General features: G+C 47.2%; 1 protein-coding gene and 1 long non-coding RNA gene across 4 annotated transcripts in view; one reads left to right on the top strand and one right to left on the bottom strand.

The window, feature by feature from the left end:
- Positions 1–12,739, bottom strand: part of SLC22A15 (solute carrier family 22 member 15) — a 68,401-nt gene that overhangs the window by 17,246 nt on the left and 38,416 nt on the right. For all 3 annotated transcript variants that reach the window (XR_008425633.2, XM_053914452.2, XM_053914451.2), the window contains 4 exons: positions 9,891–10,020; positions 5,295–5,510; positions 2,695–2,835; positions 707–792 (listed from right to left, as the gene is read on the bottom strand). Coding sequence is in view for 2 of the 3 variants with exons in the window: in XM_053914452.2 (XP_053770427.1) it covers positions 707–792; positions 2,695–2,835; positions 5,295–5,510; positions 9,891–10,020 (573 nt within the window). In the remaining variant the exon portion in view is untranslated. The remainder of the gene's footprint in view (positions 1–706; positions 793–2,694; positions 2,836–5,294; positions 5,511–9,890; positions 10,021–12,739) is intronic.
- On the top strand, positions 5,341–9,123 carry LOC123480713 (uncharacterized). The gene is made up of 3 exons (XR_006656820.2): positions 5,341–5,440; positions 5,549–5,618; positions 6,324–9,123. It is a non-coding gene; the product is annotated as an uncharacterized lncRNA (long non-coding RNA).

Genomic DNA, 12,739 nt, shown 5'->3' with positions numbered 1-12,739 from the left:
GCCAAAGCCACGGTTCCCGAAGCATCGGTAGCTGGCATGCCTTGGGTGTGCCAGTCCGAGAAACAGGAGAACTAGCACGCTCTCCAGACTTCCTACACGGGCTCAGGCAAGGTGAAATAAGAGGGACCTTTCTGAAGCTGTGTTTGCATGGCAAAGCTACAACTACATAGAAATATCAAAGTTTTCTGAAAGTGTTTTCCTCATACCTTATCTGAGACTGAGGAAATGCCAACAGATACCCACAGTGAATATTCTTTTCATTGCCGTTGTTACTGTTGGGAGTACTGATGGGGACACTGAGAGGGGCCAGGGCCACCCTTGGTGGCCAGTGACTGTGAGGTCCCAGCTCGCAGCTGGCTGGGATGACGGCACGGTCTGTAGCCCTGGACGGTGCCCCTGTCTCTGTAGAACCAAACGGTCCTCCTCACCAAACAAACAGCTCTAACTACACCAGTCCTGCAGCCCAGACACCCCAGATGGTAGCTTAATCGCCTGAAAGAATTAATAGCGCGCCTCTAAGCACATTATTCACCCAGAGAATGGTTTCGGCAACGGGAAGAATCTGGCTCATTATACCCCACACAATTGCTAAATAACACGCAATCACAGACACGAAGCCTGGCATATGGTGATTCCTCTCCTGTATTGAGATTCATTGTCGTGCAAGTGCCGTTCGGAGCCGTGGGCGGGAATTTGAAAGGCATACCTTTCTTCTCTGGAAGGAACATGACAAGGAGACAAGCCAGTCCTCCCAGGCACAGAAATGCTGCTAATGTCCGCTTCCGACCGAACCTAAGTGATAGGAAGAAAGGACACAGTTCGCTGGAGAATCTTACAGATTCATCTGCTTCTTCCACAAGCCTTCCTGTTGAAATGGCCTCAGTCTCATTATACATGTTCATCTTTCCTTAAGGAGCGGGTGGCAAATGTGACTGCCCAGGACATAAAATAAACAACCATCATAAAACACAGGAAAACTGGAGGGTGGCAGGCTTAAATAACATGTGTAGGGGAAAAAATCATTCTATCTATCTCTGTATTTACTGTGGTCCAGGCACTGTCTTAAATGCTTTCTACCTATTGTCTTCCTCAATCCTAATACTACACCAGAAGGCTTGTACCGTTATATTTGCCATCTCCCACAGAATGGAATTAAAACATGGAAGATGAAGTCTTGTGGCTCATTTCGATTTCGGGTTACTTGAATTTTAAGCAGTTAGAATTTTAAACATTGCCCTTTCTCTCTCTTAAAGAATACAAACACAAATCTTCTTGTTAATAAGGCAGAATTAAGTGAAATATATTGCACATTTTATTGGGAGAAGCAATTTTCAAATCAGCACTCCAGACTTGGAAGAAAGATATAAACATTCATGAGCCCCCCTTTTCCAGGGCCCTGCACCTCGCTAGGTCCTCTCTAAGGAGCTTCAGTGTTGCTTATAATTTTTACGACAATTTTGCAAGGGGCGTTTTATCATCCCTCATTTAAGGATGAGTGCATTGGAGGTCTGGGGAGGTAACTTGTCCAAGTCATAAGGCCAAACACGTGGCTGAGAGGGATTTGAACTCAGGTCTGCCTGACCCCAAAGGCAGCATCCCTTCCATCTGTTTCAGATTTTAATCCTGACTCTGGCGGTAGCAGCTGGGAGATGGGAAGGGCCTTGAGTCTCCACGTCATTTTGCCTAGTTTCACAGTCAGTTACAAGTGCCTTTCAAGTGACAGGCCGCACTCGAGGCAGGCACCAGGGCTGCAAAGTCACATAGGACACCCTCATGGACAGACAGTCCTTGTAACACTTTAAGTGGTGGCCAGAGGTGTGCATGGGAAGCTGTACTAGCACAAAGGAGGGGTGTGTGGCCTGCTGGGGATGTTGGGGCCAGATTTCTGAATACGCTGCCTCACCCGGCTCTTAGACCATGACAAGAAACAGGCTCATCACTAACAGAGAGGGCAGCAGAGTGCCACCTCCCGGAGAAAAGCCTGCAGCTGAGCAGAATCCAAACCCACCCTTCAAAATGTGCTAAGCTCAATACCCATGACCACAGCCTCGCATGCAATGCTCAAGGAATGCTGCTTTCGGTTAAAATGATGATTTCTGGAGAATGAGAAATGGCACAGTCCAGCTGGTTCCTGGCTCACACAGATGGGATTCTTGGTTGCCCTGGTTGGGGGCTCAGTAACAGTGGGGCTCTGAGAAAATGGAGGAAAGGGTGTTCTATAAAAGAACTTTTAAAAAGTATTTCAAAACTGTCCATTCACAATGAGCAGCAAAACAGGGTATGTTCTGCCCCTGAACAAAGACATGTGGGTCTTAACAGGTAAGAAACATCCTTCTAGTTCCTCCAGTTCCTTGTCCTGGACTTCTCAGTGACAGTGATTGGGTCGATGGGGTTCTACTTCTGCCTGGGTAGAGCCACGAAACCCACCTGCTAAGACTAACAAGTTATGCGCAGATGAGTCACAAACCTTCAGGTAACACTGCCTTTTAATACTGGATCGCAAACCTACATAAAAACTCATACACACGAAACCCTAGAAATACTGTACTAAAAATGAATTCACTGTGTTTGGTCCGAAAAGAACTCTGATCACCGTGGAGGAGTTAGCAGATCCCATACACGGACAAATCCTTAGGTATTTACACGTATGAGAGTGTGCGTGTGTGGTGCCCTTCGATGTCCATCCACACTCACCATTTCTGGTTAATCAAGTAGATGCAGAGAGGGTAGGACGGGATCTCTATGAGGCCCGACAGGGCCAGGTTGGCATACATGTTCCCACCGAGGCCCCCTGCGCTCAGGGTCAGGCCGTAATACACCAAGCTGCACACGAACCTGCCACGGGCGAAAGAGGCAAAGGGCAACAGAAAAAGTACGTAAGAATGTGCCGAAGATTCAAACGCTGGCTCGGTATCACGCGATCTGTCCTGAGCCGGGGCAGCAGCTACTTCCCATTGCTTCTCACTGGGGAGAGCGGCCCCTTGTATACGAAGGGCAAGGAGCAGCCGGGACATCACCGAGCACCTGTGTTCCCTGTCCCGCTAGCACCTGCCTGAACGAAGGACACAAGCTGGGAGGCGTGGAGGGTAAGGGAACCTTTAAAAGCCAAACCTGACAACACAGCAGTGGAACTATAATTTGAGGTCCTACCTATGGTAAAGTGAACAAATTCAGACTCACGTAGTTTCCTAAAATACTTTTGAAACCCCCTTCTACCTGCAGTAGAGACCCTGTTCTTACACAAAGCTGTTCCTGACGTGTCATGGGGTTCAGTCTGTGTCTACTCTGCGTACAAAATAGAAATCCCAGGGGAGGGACCCCATGGGAGCACGGAGCCCTATTTAAACTGAGCCGTGACGGTAGCAACCAGGGCATGGATAAACCCTGCCAGTTCAGGATGCTAGAGGAACTGAGTTACCAGCTGGCGGTGAGAGAAAAGGGCCTGCGGTCCCGAGGGGGGGACTCGGCTTGTGCGTTTCCTTGACGGCAGAACTGGTCACTGGGGTGAGGGACTGTAGCGACTAAAATCATCTCAATCCTCTTCATGGGCCCCCAACAAAATGTAAAATGCTTGCATAATATTTAACAGTATATTTAGGGCACCAAACGGCCATCGAAAAAGGCACTACTGTGGGAAATAAGGGCAGGAACAGGTGTTGAACACAGGGGTATAATTTCACTCCCCAGTTCAGGCTTTCTTTGATGACAGACCCACAGACCAGCTCTGAGAAGGCACAGCATCTTCACGGGGAACAGCAGTACGTGAAATGACAGTGTCTCTATTATCGTGTATTTTAAAGTTCTGAGCCCAGGGGAGAGAACTGCATCTGAGAACAGCTCCTTTGGTTGTGTAAGACATAAAATAAAAGAAGCAGGGATGTTCTCCCTGACTCTAAGTCTAGTTTGTTTGCTGGTTGGTGGGTTCACCTGTTCTTTTAATCCCCTAAAAGCCAGAACCAAAAGTTGATATGCTTCAAAAAATAAAAAAATCTTAAAACCAAGAGTAAACCAAGAGTAGGGGCTCCCTTCAAGGCAGAGGGTTTGCCTGTCGATTGAACCCACAGATGTAGAGTTTTACGAAGCCCAAAGTACCTGAACACACTTTGTAAGTATTTACGTTACAATAGGTAGGATCTCAAAGTAGCAGCTCCTGCACCGTGTGGTCAGGTTGTGCTTTTGAAGGTGCTCTTAATGTCCACGTCTCCCAACTCGAGTCCTTCCTTCCGCACCTGTGGTGCCCCAGCTCTGTGCCGGCCCCGGGAGGGAGGCGGCCGTCGGTGAGACCTGACCCCTGACCACACGGGCGGCGGCCAGGGCTTGGTGGAGTGGGCAAAAAGAATCACGGCATAGAAAAATATCTCACAGCTTCTTATTCTCAATCTACTGTTCTTTGGAGCTTCATACACCAGATCACTTTCACATAGAATTACTCCCCTTCGCCCCACGTGAAAATGGAGATTTCCGCTGTAGTCTTCACGGCAAATACAAACAAAGCACAGCACAAGGGTCCTCTAGGCCAGGGAATCGGATGCGCACGCCCAGTGCTGGGCCAGAGGGCATCTGTGGCACCCTGGCAGAATGTACGATATTAAAACACGTGCGCCTCGCAAATTGTACGCACTGTCCACCCGTTTCTCCCCGTTCCCCAACTTCATTCTTTAAACAGAACCGCTCTGACCCACCCAATGGGATTTATGTGAGTGCTCAGAGCGCTCTGAGAGGCAGGTTGGAATAAACTAAACTTGGAAGTCAGGTTCAGAGAGTGCTGGTCCATGCATTCGCTCATCTGCCTACATGGGGTTGAGTCGGGTCCCGTCACACTCCCAGGATCCCATTTGTCCAGGGGACAATGACAGGCCACCCCAGCGAGCAGTGGGGTTGCCCCACAACACGCAGCCCAATTTCAATGGGCTGACCCACCGCCTGGCGCCCAGGTCAAAGGTGGGATGTGTAGTGCCCTCGTTAGAGACTCCTGTTTCTGCTCTGCTTGCTTTGCGCTTTTTTTTTGGCAGGGTGACAAATATTTACATAAAATACCTCCTGAGCAGAGATGGGTTTCTGACGTCTACTTCAGTAAACTGCTTTCAGGCGCCTTCATTTCCTCCTTGAGAGGGAGGGTATGGAAACAGAGGCCGGTTTCAGGCACCAGGATGGGGGGGGAGGGGCACTTATTTCTGTGAGGAGGATAATGTCATGGAGACAAAAGTCAACATTTTCTGTCACCTTGAAGAAGGAAGAGATTACCAGTAGACCTTTAGCTGGAGACCAAGGGAACACCCCGTAGACATAATTACCAGATGAACATCAGCGTCAGGGTGTGCCTCAGGAGGAGCCGGTGCCGGAACAGGTCCAGGAAACTTCCAGTCTCCCTGCAGTTCCTGTTGGCCGGATGTGTCAGGGAGAATGTACACTTGACCTTGCGGTTCCTCTTGGCAATGAGGTATAGAGCCGCTTCCGCCTCACTCAGGCGACCCTGGGAGTATAACCAACGGGGTGATTCAGGAATGAATCTGAAAGAGACGTCATTAAAGGCTGTGTATTCATACAGGTGCACGTGCAGAGGAGGAGACAACCCACCTACGCTGTGCGCGGGATCCCTCGCCACGGCCGATTGCACGGTAGGTCTAAATTCTAACTCTCAGGGACAGAGGGGAGAGAGAGAGGGCTACCGAACAGCCTGCCAGCATTAAATGGTGGTCTGCTTTATGGATGCAAACCAAGACCGTGCTTCCAAAATAGCAGTGAAACTGGTGAACAGCACGCATTTACTTTTAAGCAGATTTTAATACAGGCACGGCAAGGTAAGTCTCTAGTACTAAACAACATGAGCGTTTCATAAAGCCCGAGTCAGAGTTCTGGCTCTAAGGCACAGCCAGGTGTAGCGAGGATAACCTTAGGGAGGTAGTAGTTGTTTTAAGTTCTGGAACAGTCCCACAAAGAAGATCAAAGTCTCTATCATCTCATCAGAAAAACAAATTTGTACCAAGTGTTTTTAACATTGTGATACGTGATTAGGAAGGCAGAGATTATTTTAAGATCACGCATAAAATTAAACAGGGTTTCTCACAAATTAGTTACTTTTTGAGTTTTTACTACTTAAAAATACTCAAATCAGCTGACACACTGACTTTAATTATAATGTCATGAGGATATGTGTTGAATCCCCCAAGACCTTAAGAGATAAAAGTTACTTTCTGGTTACAAAACAATAATTACTTTCTTCTATAGCTACAAAGTAGCGAACGTTTACGTTGCCACTGATATCCTCCAACAGTTTAAGGACAGACATTACTTACATTCCTCCTCTCTGCCCATTTCTGCAGACACGTTAGGATGACTTCTTGTACGTGAAACTATCGTAGGAACATGGAAGCCTTATTTACTAAACTCGGCATCCCTTGGATCTAATTTGACATTATTGGCCTAAAACAAAACTTGTGGAAATACCATTGGCTACGCAAGGCGCCTCTCCGTAAGGATGGTGAATCGGAAGCAAACACCACCGACTCTGGAACTTCCTGGACAGTCAGCCATCAATCACCGCTTATTGAGCTCCTTCACTTTGTGTTTGTGCCCAGCAATGAAATAGGTGCAGAGAGGAAAGGCAGTGGAAACAAAAAAGGCAAGAACATCCCTGGCCAGGTGGCTCAGTTGGTTGGAGCATCATCCCTTACACCAAAAGGTTGTGGGTTCGATTCCTGGTCAGGGCACATATCTAGGTTGTGGGTTTGATCCCTGGTCGGGGTGCATACTAGAGGCAACCAACCAATAGACATTTCTCTCTCACATCAATATTTCTCTTTCTCTTTAGCTTCCTCTCTCTCCAAAATCAATAACCATGTCCTTGGGTGAGGATTAAAAAAAAAAAAAGGCAGGAATTTCCCAGGAGTTTTGCTACTAGGGAGAGAATACTCATGTATAATGTGTAACTGTCAACAAAATCAGTAACTAAGGCTTTCTAGCATAGAACATCCTGGAAAATCCCTTTATTTACTTCCTCATTACCATTTGGTTATTGCTACTTAGACACAAGTAAATAATCAAGAAAGGAGGTACTGTTCTGTTGGCAGTTAGGTATGCCAATCACCCACTGGATCAGCTGGCCCTGCCCACAGGCGAGGTATTGCATAAACTGCCTGATTAAGTCTAACTACACATGGAAAGAATAGAAGAAGACTACTGGGGTGAATATAGGTAGCACACTCAGAACAGAAAAACAAGTGAGATACTAGAAAACGTATGATAATAACATTTAAAACTGAGGAGGACTAGCAGGAGGGATAAAGAACCAGTAAGGAAATGGCCCAAAACCGAAGTCATTATCTTTGAGTAATTTAAGTCATTTTTCTCTCCCCTTTAATTCTCTGTGTTTTCAGAATTATTTATAAGCAATAAAAATTACTTTTAAAACTTTATCAATCATTTTCAAAGACAGTAGTGGAGAGAGATTCAGGCTTTGGAAATTTAACTCTGAGTTAACAGAATTATTTTTACTGGGGAAAGGGTTGATCTTGATTATGAAAACGTAGGACCTGATATTTCTCCACATTTTGAGAAGCCAGTAAGCTTCTCTGTAACAAAGGCCCACCCGGTTGCCAACGCTCAGATTTGGGAATGGGAGTTGCAACACATGCAGACCAAGCAGCAAGGCAGGTTTGCAAAAGAAAAAGCAGGTTTGAAACATCTGCCCTCTACAGTGCTGTGGTCACCTTCAGAAGCTACAGTGCTAATTTAACATTCCTGCCTCTGCTCAAAAATGTCTGTGGATTTCTTTTTGTTTTATTTTATACACACACACATACACACACACACACACAAAGGGAGAGGAGGAAAGAAAGAAAGGGAGAGAAACATGGATGAGAGGAACGTTGATCAGTTGTCTTTCGTACACACTCCAACTGGGGTCCTGGCCTGCAGCCCAGGCATGTGCCCTGACTGGGAATCGAACCAGTGACCTTTCAGTTTACAGGACAACACCCAACCCACTGGGCCACACCAGTCAGGGCGTCTGCCGATTTCTTAACAAGTGGAAAAACTTTGAAAATTAAGGGGGCACTAATTTATAAAACAAAATTATTCAAATTCTAATATTGTGAAAATGAGGAATTTTTAAGCTAAGTAATACGGTTTTACTAAAACCAGCAAAGTATGACTCTAAAATAACGTGACTTTTCCTCTGCTGCGCATAGCTAATTCCACACATTTTTGTGCCAACGCTTGCCCAGTGGACGCAAAGGGTCGACTGTGTGGCAGGCCCTGGGCTTTGGTGCTCGGGGAGTGGAACTTAGCAGAGAGCCTGCCGCTGTCAGAGAGCCCCGGGGGTGTAAGGACAGACGGGTTCCAGCAGGAGGCAGAAATAAGACCACTTGAAGGGCACGGGCTAAGAGCTGTAAGATCAGAAAAGAAAGCGAGTGTCTCGAAGCCAGAGGTGTGGTCAGGAACAGCTCAGCGCGGGCAGCGTTTGAGCAAACCGGGAAGGCTATTCACTAACTAAGAGGAAATGGGGAGAAGGACTGAGCGGGTGCAATGTAGGGGCGGAGCGGCTGCGGCAGACAGGCAGAAGGTACAGCTGGGGACAACACGCAGCTCACTGTGCCTGGAAGAGGTGGTGGGAAACGAGACAAGAGAACACTAGGAAAGATAAATTGGGGGCCAGCTGCGGGAAGCCTCACATTCCTGGCCTAATGGAATAAACATATATTTCAATTTCACACGCTCCTTTCTCTCTGTTTCCTATTTTTCAGGACGTGAACTCATTTCCCACTACGCAGTCACCAACTCAGACAACACACAGAAAAAAGAAAGGCTTGTCATCCATCAGAGTCACTCTGCTCTTGAAGGGGACAGGAGGGCCAGATTGGATCGGGAAATGACAGAGTTATTAAATACGTTAAAAGAAAATTCCTTTATCTACCTTTATATTCCTTTGTCTACCAGTATTTGCAGTATTATTAATTCAAGGTCTACATGAGGCACCCTTTTATTCCAAAAATTGACGATGCATAAGCTAACAAAATATTGTTTCCCTTTCTGATAAGATGACCCCACTCCAATTCATACAACTGAATATATATTAAATAAATTGCCACTTTAAACATAGGTTAACTATTTCTACTGTATTCACTTCTGTACTTAAGGTTGAACCTGAATGAAGAACTACCAAATGAGAGATCTATCCGAATGAAAATTCTACTGCAGGGACCCCTCACTTTCGGGCATAGCAGAAAGCTGGTACCATTGCCTGAAAACTGTATTTATCCCAAAGGGTTTCATGATTAAAATCTGAGGTCTGCTATCTCAGAAGCAAACCTTTCATAAGCATGTTAAACTCCTGGCGAAACAAGCCCAAGGTCGGCGGCTCGCCTTTAGCACTTAGAGCTCCCTGACCAGGAAATCATCCTTTTACTGCGTTGAGCTCATGCCTGGGCTAAGGATTTCTCCCGTATCTGAGTCTTCCTGCAGCCACACTCAAGAGGCCCTGAAAGGAGGCTCATCTCTGGGATGCACAGTTGCCACTATGTATCACTACAAATAGATCACTCCACGGAATTGTTACTGTCTCACGCCCAAACCTTGATGTGGTCCAGCCTGAAGATCTTTAAGCTTGAGCGGTCAGGTTAAAAAGAAATTGGTCCCCAATGTCACAGTTTGAAGGATAAAATGCAGCTTGTTGAAACGTTACTTTGAACAAGGGATACCTGCATCTGAATTACTTAAGTATCTCTCTTCTAGAAGCTGCCAAGCACTGGAGCACTTCAGGGATTTAGTTCTTCACCAAAGTCAGTTCAGGCAAATTCCGAAAAGGGAGTAACACCGCTCATTGACCTGCGTCCTCTTAAGACACTCCTTCTGCTTACTGAACTTAAACTCCACGAGAAAGCACTACTTACAGAGATAAGAGGAAGACCACCATTCCCTGCAGGTTAGCCAGCACGGCCAGGGTCCTCCAGGAGCGGATGAAGTACCCCAACAGGGCATACTGGGCGATGCCAACCGCGAAGAAGAGGCCGCCGATCGACCCTGATTCAGGGAAAAGAGACCTGTTACTGGAGAGGCACCATCTGCAGACCACCTCCCACCCATGTCCTAGAGCCAATCCCTTCCTTTCAGATGTCAGTGGGAAAGAAAAACCTACACAAACACAGAGCGTCCGATGATAGTCTAGAAGACAAGACAGCAAATGAGAGGGCAGGGGGGACGGTTGGAGGAAAGACACCAACCACACGCGGTCAAGGTGAATTTGAAGGCTGCGCCGAAACACATTCCATGCCGCGTGTGGTACTGACATCTGCCTGATCCCGTGGCAGAGGCTTGGAAACGTTTTTTGCGACGTGACAATAAGGGTCTTAGGTCATGAGATTATGGCAATAGTGGGACTTCATTTTGTCATGGATGCTGTCCCTGAAATCCTTATTTTAAATCACAACCTACCTCCCAGTTCTCCCCATCGCCCTTCCCCACTTAATTTATCACCATCAGATGTGACACTTTATATTTATGTTGTTCTTGTCTGTCTCTCCCAAGTAGAATATAATAAGCTCCATGAAGCATGACTTTCTGTCAGCACACTGATAGGGAAAAAATCAATCACGGGGTGGTTAAGAATCCCGTATTGTTAAGAATAAATGCTGAGACGGGTATTGAATCCACTGGCTTGCCCCACATACTTGCAAATTCTATACCTCTGTCACACTTTCCATACCTGCTACTATTGTTAATAGTACCAGAAATAGCTACTATCTATATAATAGCTACTATGTACTGAGCATTAAGCCTTTTACATACATTGTCCTACAATGCAGGGACCATTATTAACCATCTACAGGGTAAGAACATAGCTCAGAAAGGTTAGGTGCCACTGTCTAAGGACGTGGAGCCGTGTATGGCTGGGCCGGGATTCGAACCCTGGTTGGTCTGACAGGAGGGACTGCCTTCGCACATTCTTTTCTCATACTGCCCTTCCAGGGAAGGGTGGGCTTCTGTGGGCAGCCCAAAACCATAGGCTTGGTTGATCCCATTACACACACTTTCTACAAAAATCTTGTTAAACAATGGTTTGCTTTTACTCTTGTTCTTAGGTTATCAAGCTAAAACTAAAAATAGTGGCATGTGTACTGTGTGCCCCAGTGAGGCAAAGGGGGGACCAAAGGGACAGCTAGTGTGACATCATGTTCCATGTTTGGAACTCTGAATCAGAGCGGGTGGCCCACAAAGCAGGCGAGGGTGATTTCCCTGGAAATGCAGGATAATCAACAGCTATTCCAGGTTCATTACGGCACATCAAACAGCACCTGGCTTCCAGGGAGGAGGCCCTTTGTCGGTGCTCAGCACACGTCCGCCCACTCAGCGCCCACTGACTGCAGTGTGGGCAGAGGAAGAGCGTGTGCAGGATGAGACCTTTTCAAACCCTCCTTCTGCCACGTGCTGCTTGCTGTGTGGCTTCGGGCAAGTCACTAAATATCTCGGAGCCTCAGGTTGCTCATCGGTGAAACGGAAATAATAATACCTACTTCCAAGGGTAGTTGTCTGTTTCAGACGAAATAATGCATGCTGTACAAATGTGCATTTGTCCTCCTGTAACATAGCCCCTCGTATCTAGTAACCCCTCCCTGAAGAAGAGCCACTTAAAAGCCTCCTGCGGTGAGTATCTGTTACAAAATATCCTCTACCTAGCACTGATTTCTAATTCCAAGTACACCTCTTGTCTCTTCTGGGGAGCTGGTCCCTGCTTACTTCCTCCTTGGGGTTCGAGTTGGGGCTGCCAATCAGAGCTCCCCTAGCTGCGGGCGTGGCCCCAGCTGGGCAGTCAGAGCTATGGCCCAGGACTGTAAATACTGGTGAGATCTGAGAGCCACTGGGCCTGACCCTGACTGAGCAGGGGAAGCTTCTCAGAAAGGATGGGGACGGAGATGAGAAGCATCTGACCTCCTGGCTCCAGGCACCTCCCAGGCCTGGCTCTTCTGTGGTTTGGTCATGTCAACCAAATGGTTTCCCTGTACCCACAGGTTCAACAGCGCTGCCTCTCAGTCACAGCCAGTAAGACTGGCTGTCAACTGGATACGAGGGACAGGAGGACACGATTCAAAAGTTCTAGTCTGATGATCTTGAGAACGGCCATGGCATTACCACAGACGGAGGTCCCAGAAGGTGACGGAGATCTTTCAGCTGGAGGAAAGCCATCCTTTTTGTCTAAGAGGCCAGTCGACATTCACAGCTAATGTCCAGCAAGAAGCCACACGTGAATGTCCGGAAGCCACAGCAGGGACAAGGTGTAGAGACACAGTGGTGCTAAGGCTCCAGGCGGGGGTGTCACACTCATCTTCACCGGGGGCCACATCAGCCTCGCAGTTGCCTTCAAAGGGCCGAATGTAACTTTAGGACTGTGAAAAGGAGCTCGGCGCTGCTGCCAGGTAGAAACGAGGTGCTGGACCAGATAAAACAAGGGGCAGAGCTGGATTCAGCCCATGGGCCTTGTGTTTGCCACCTGTGCTCTAGGCTATTTGGTTTAAACATTTCATTAAAAGTGAACATTTTGAATCACCACTTTGCATTCTGGAGTACCAGAAGTGGTTTTGTAACTGTTTATGGGCCTTTGGATATTCACGCCTGTGTTTCCGATCTCTTTTCTGCCTGTTTTAAGTTAATTTCAAGTCTGCTGCTCCTGCTCAGTTTGCACCACTAAACACTAAACGTCAGCCGGTGAGAAAACAGTGTACAGTGATGACTTCATTTTTGTAAA

This window comes from Desmodus rotundus, chromosome 12 (assembly GCF_022682495.2).
Source record: "Desmodus rotundus isolate HL8 chromosome 12, HLdesRot8A.1, whole genome shotgun sequence".
NCBI classification, from domain to species: Eukaryota; Metazoa; Chordata; class Mammalia; order Chiroptera; family Phyllostomidae; genus Desmodus; species Desmodus rotundus.
The sequence above is the reverse complement of the archived record's forward strand: the minus strand, read 5'-3'. Positions and strand labels throughout refer to the sequence as shown.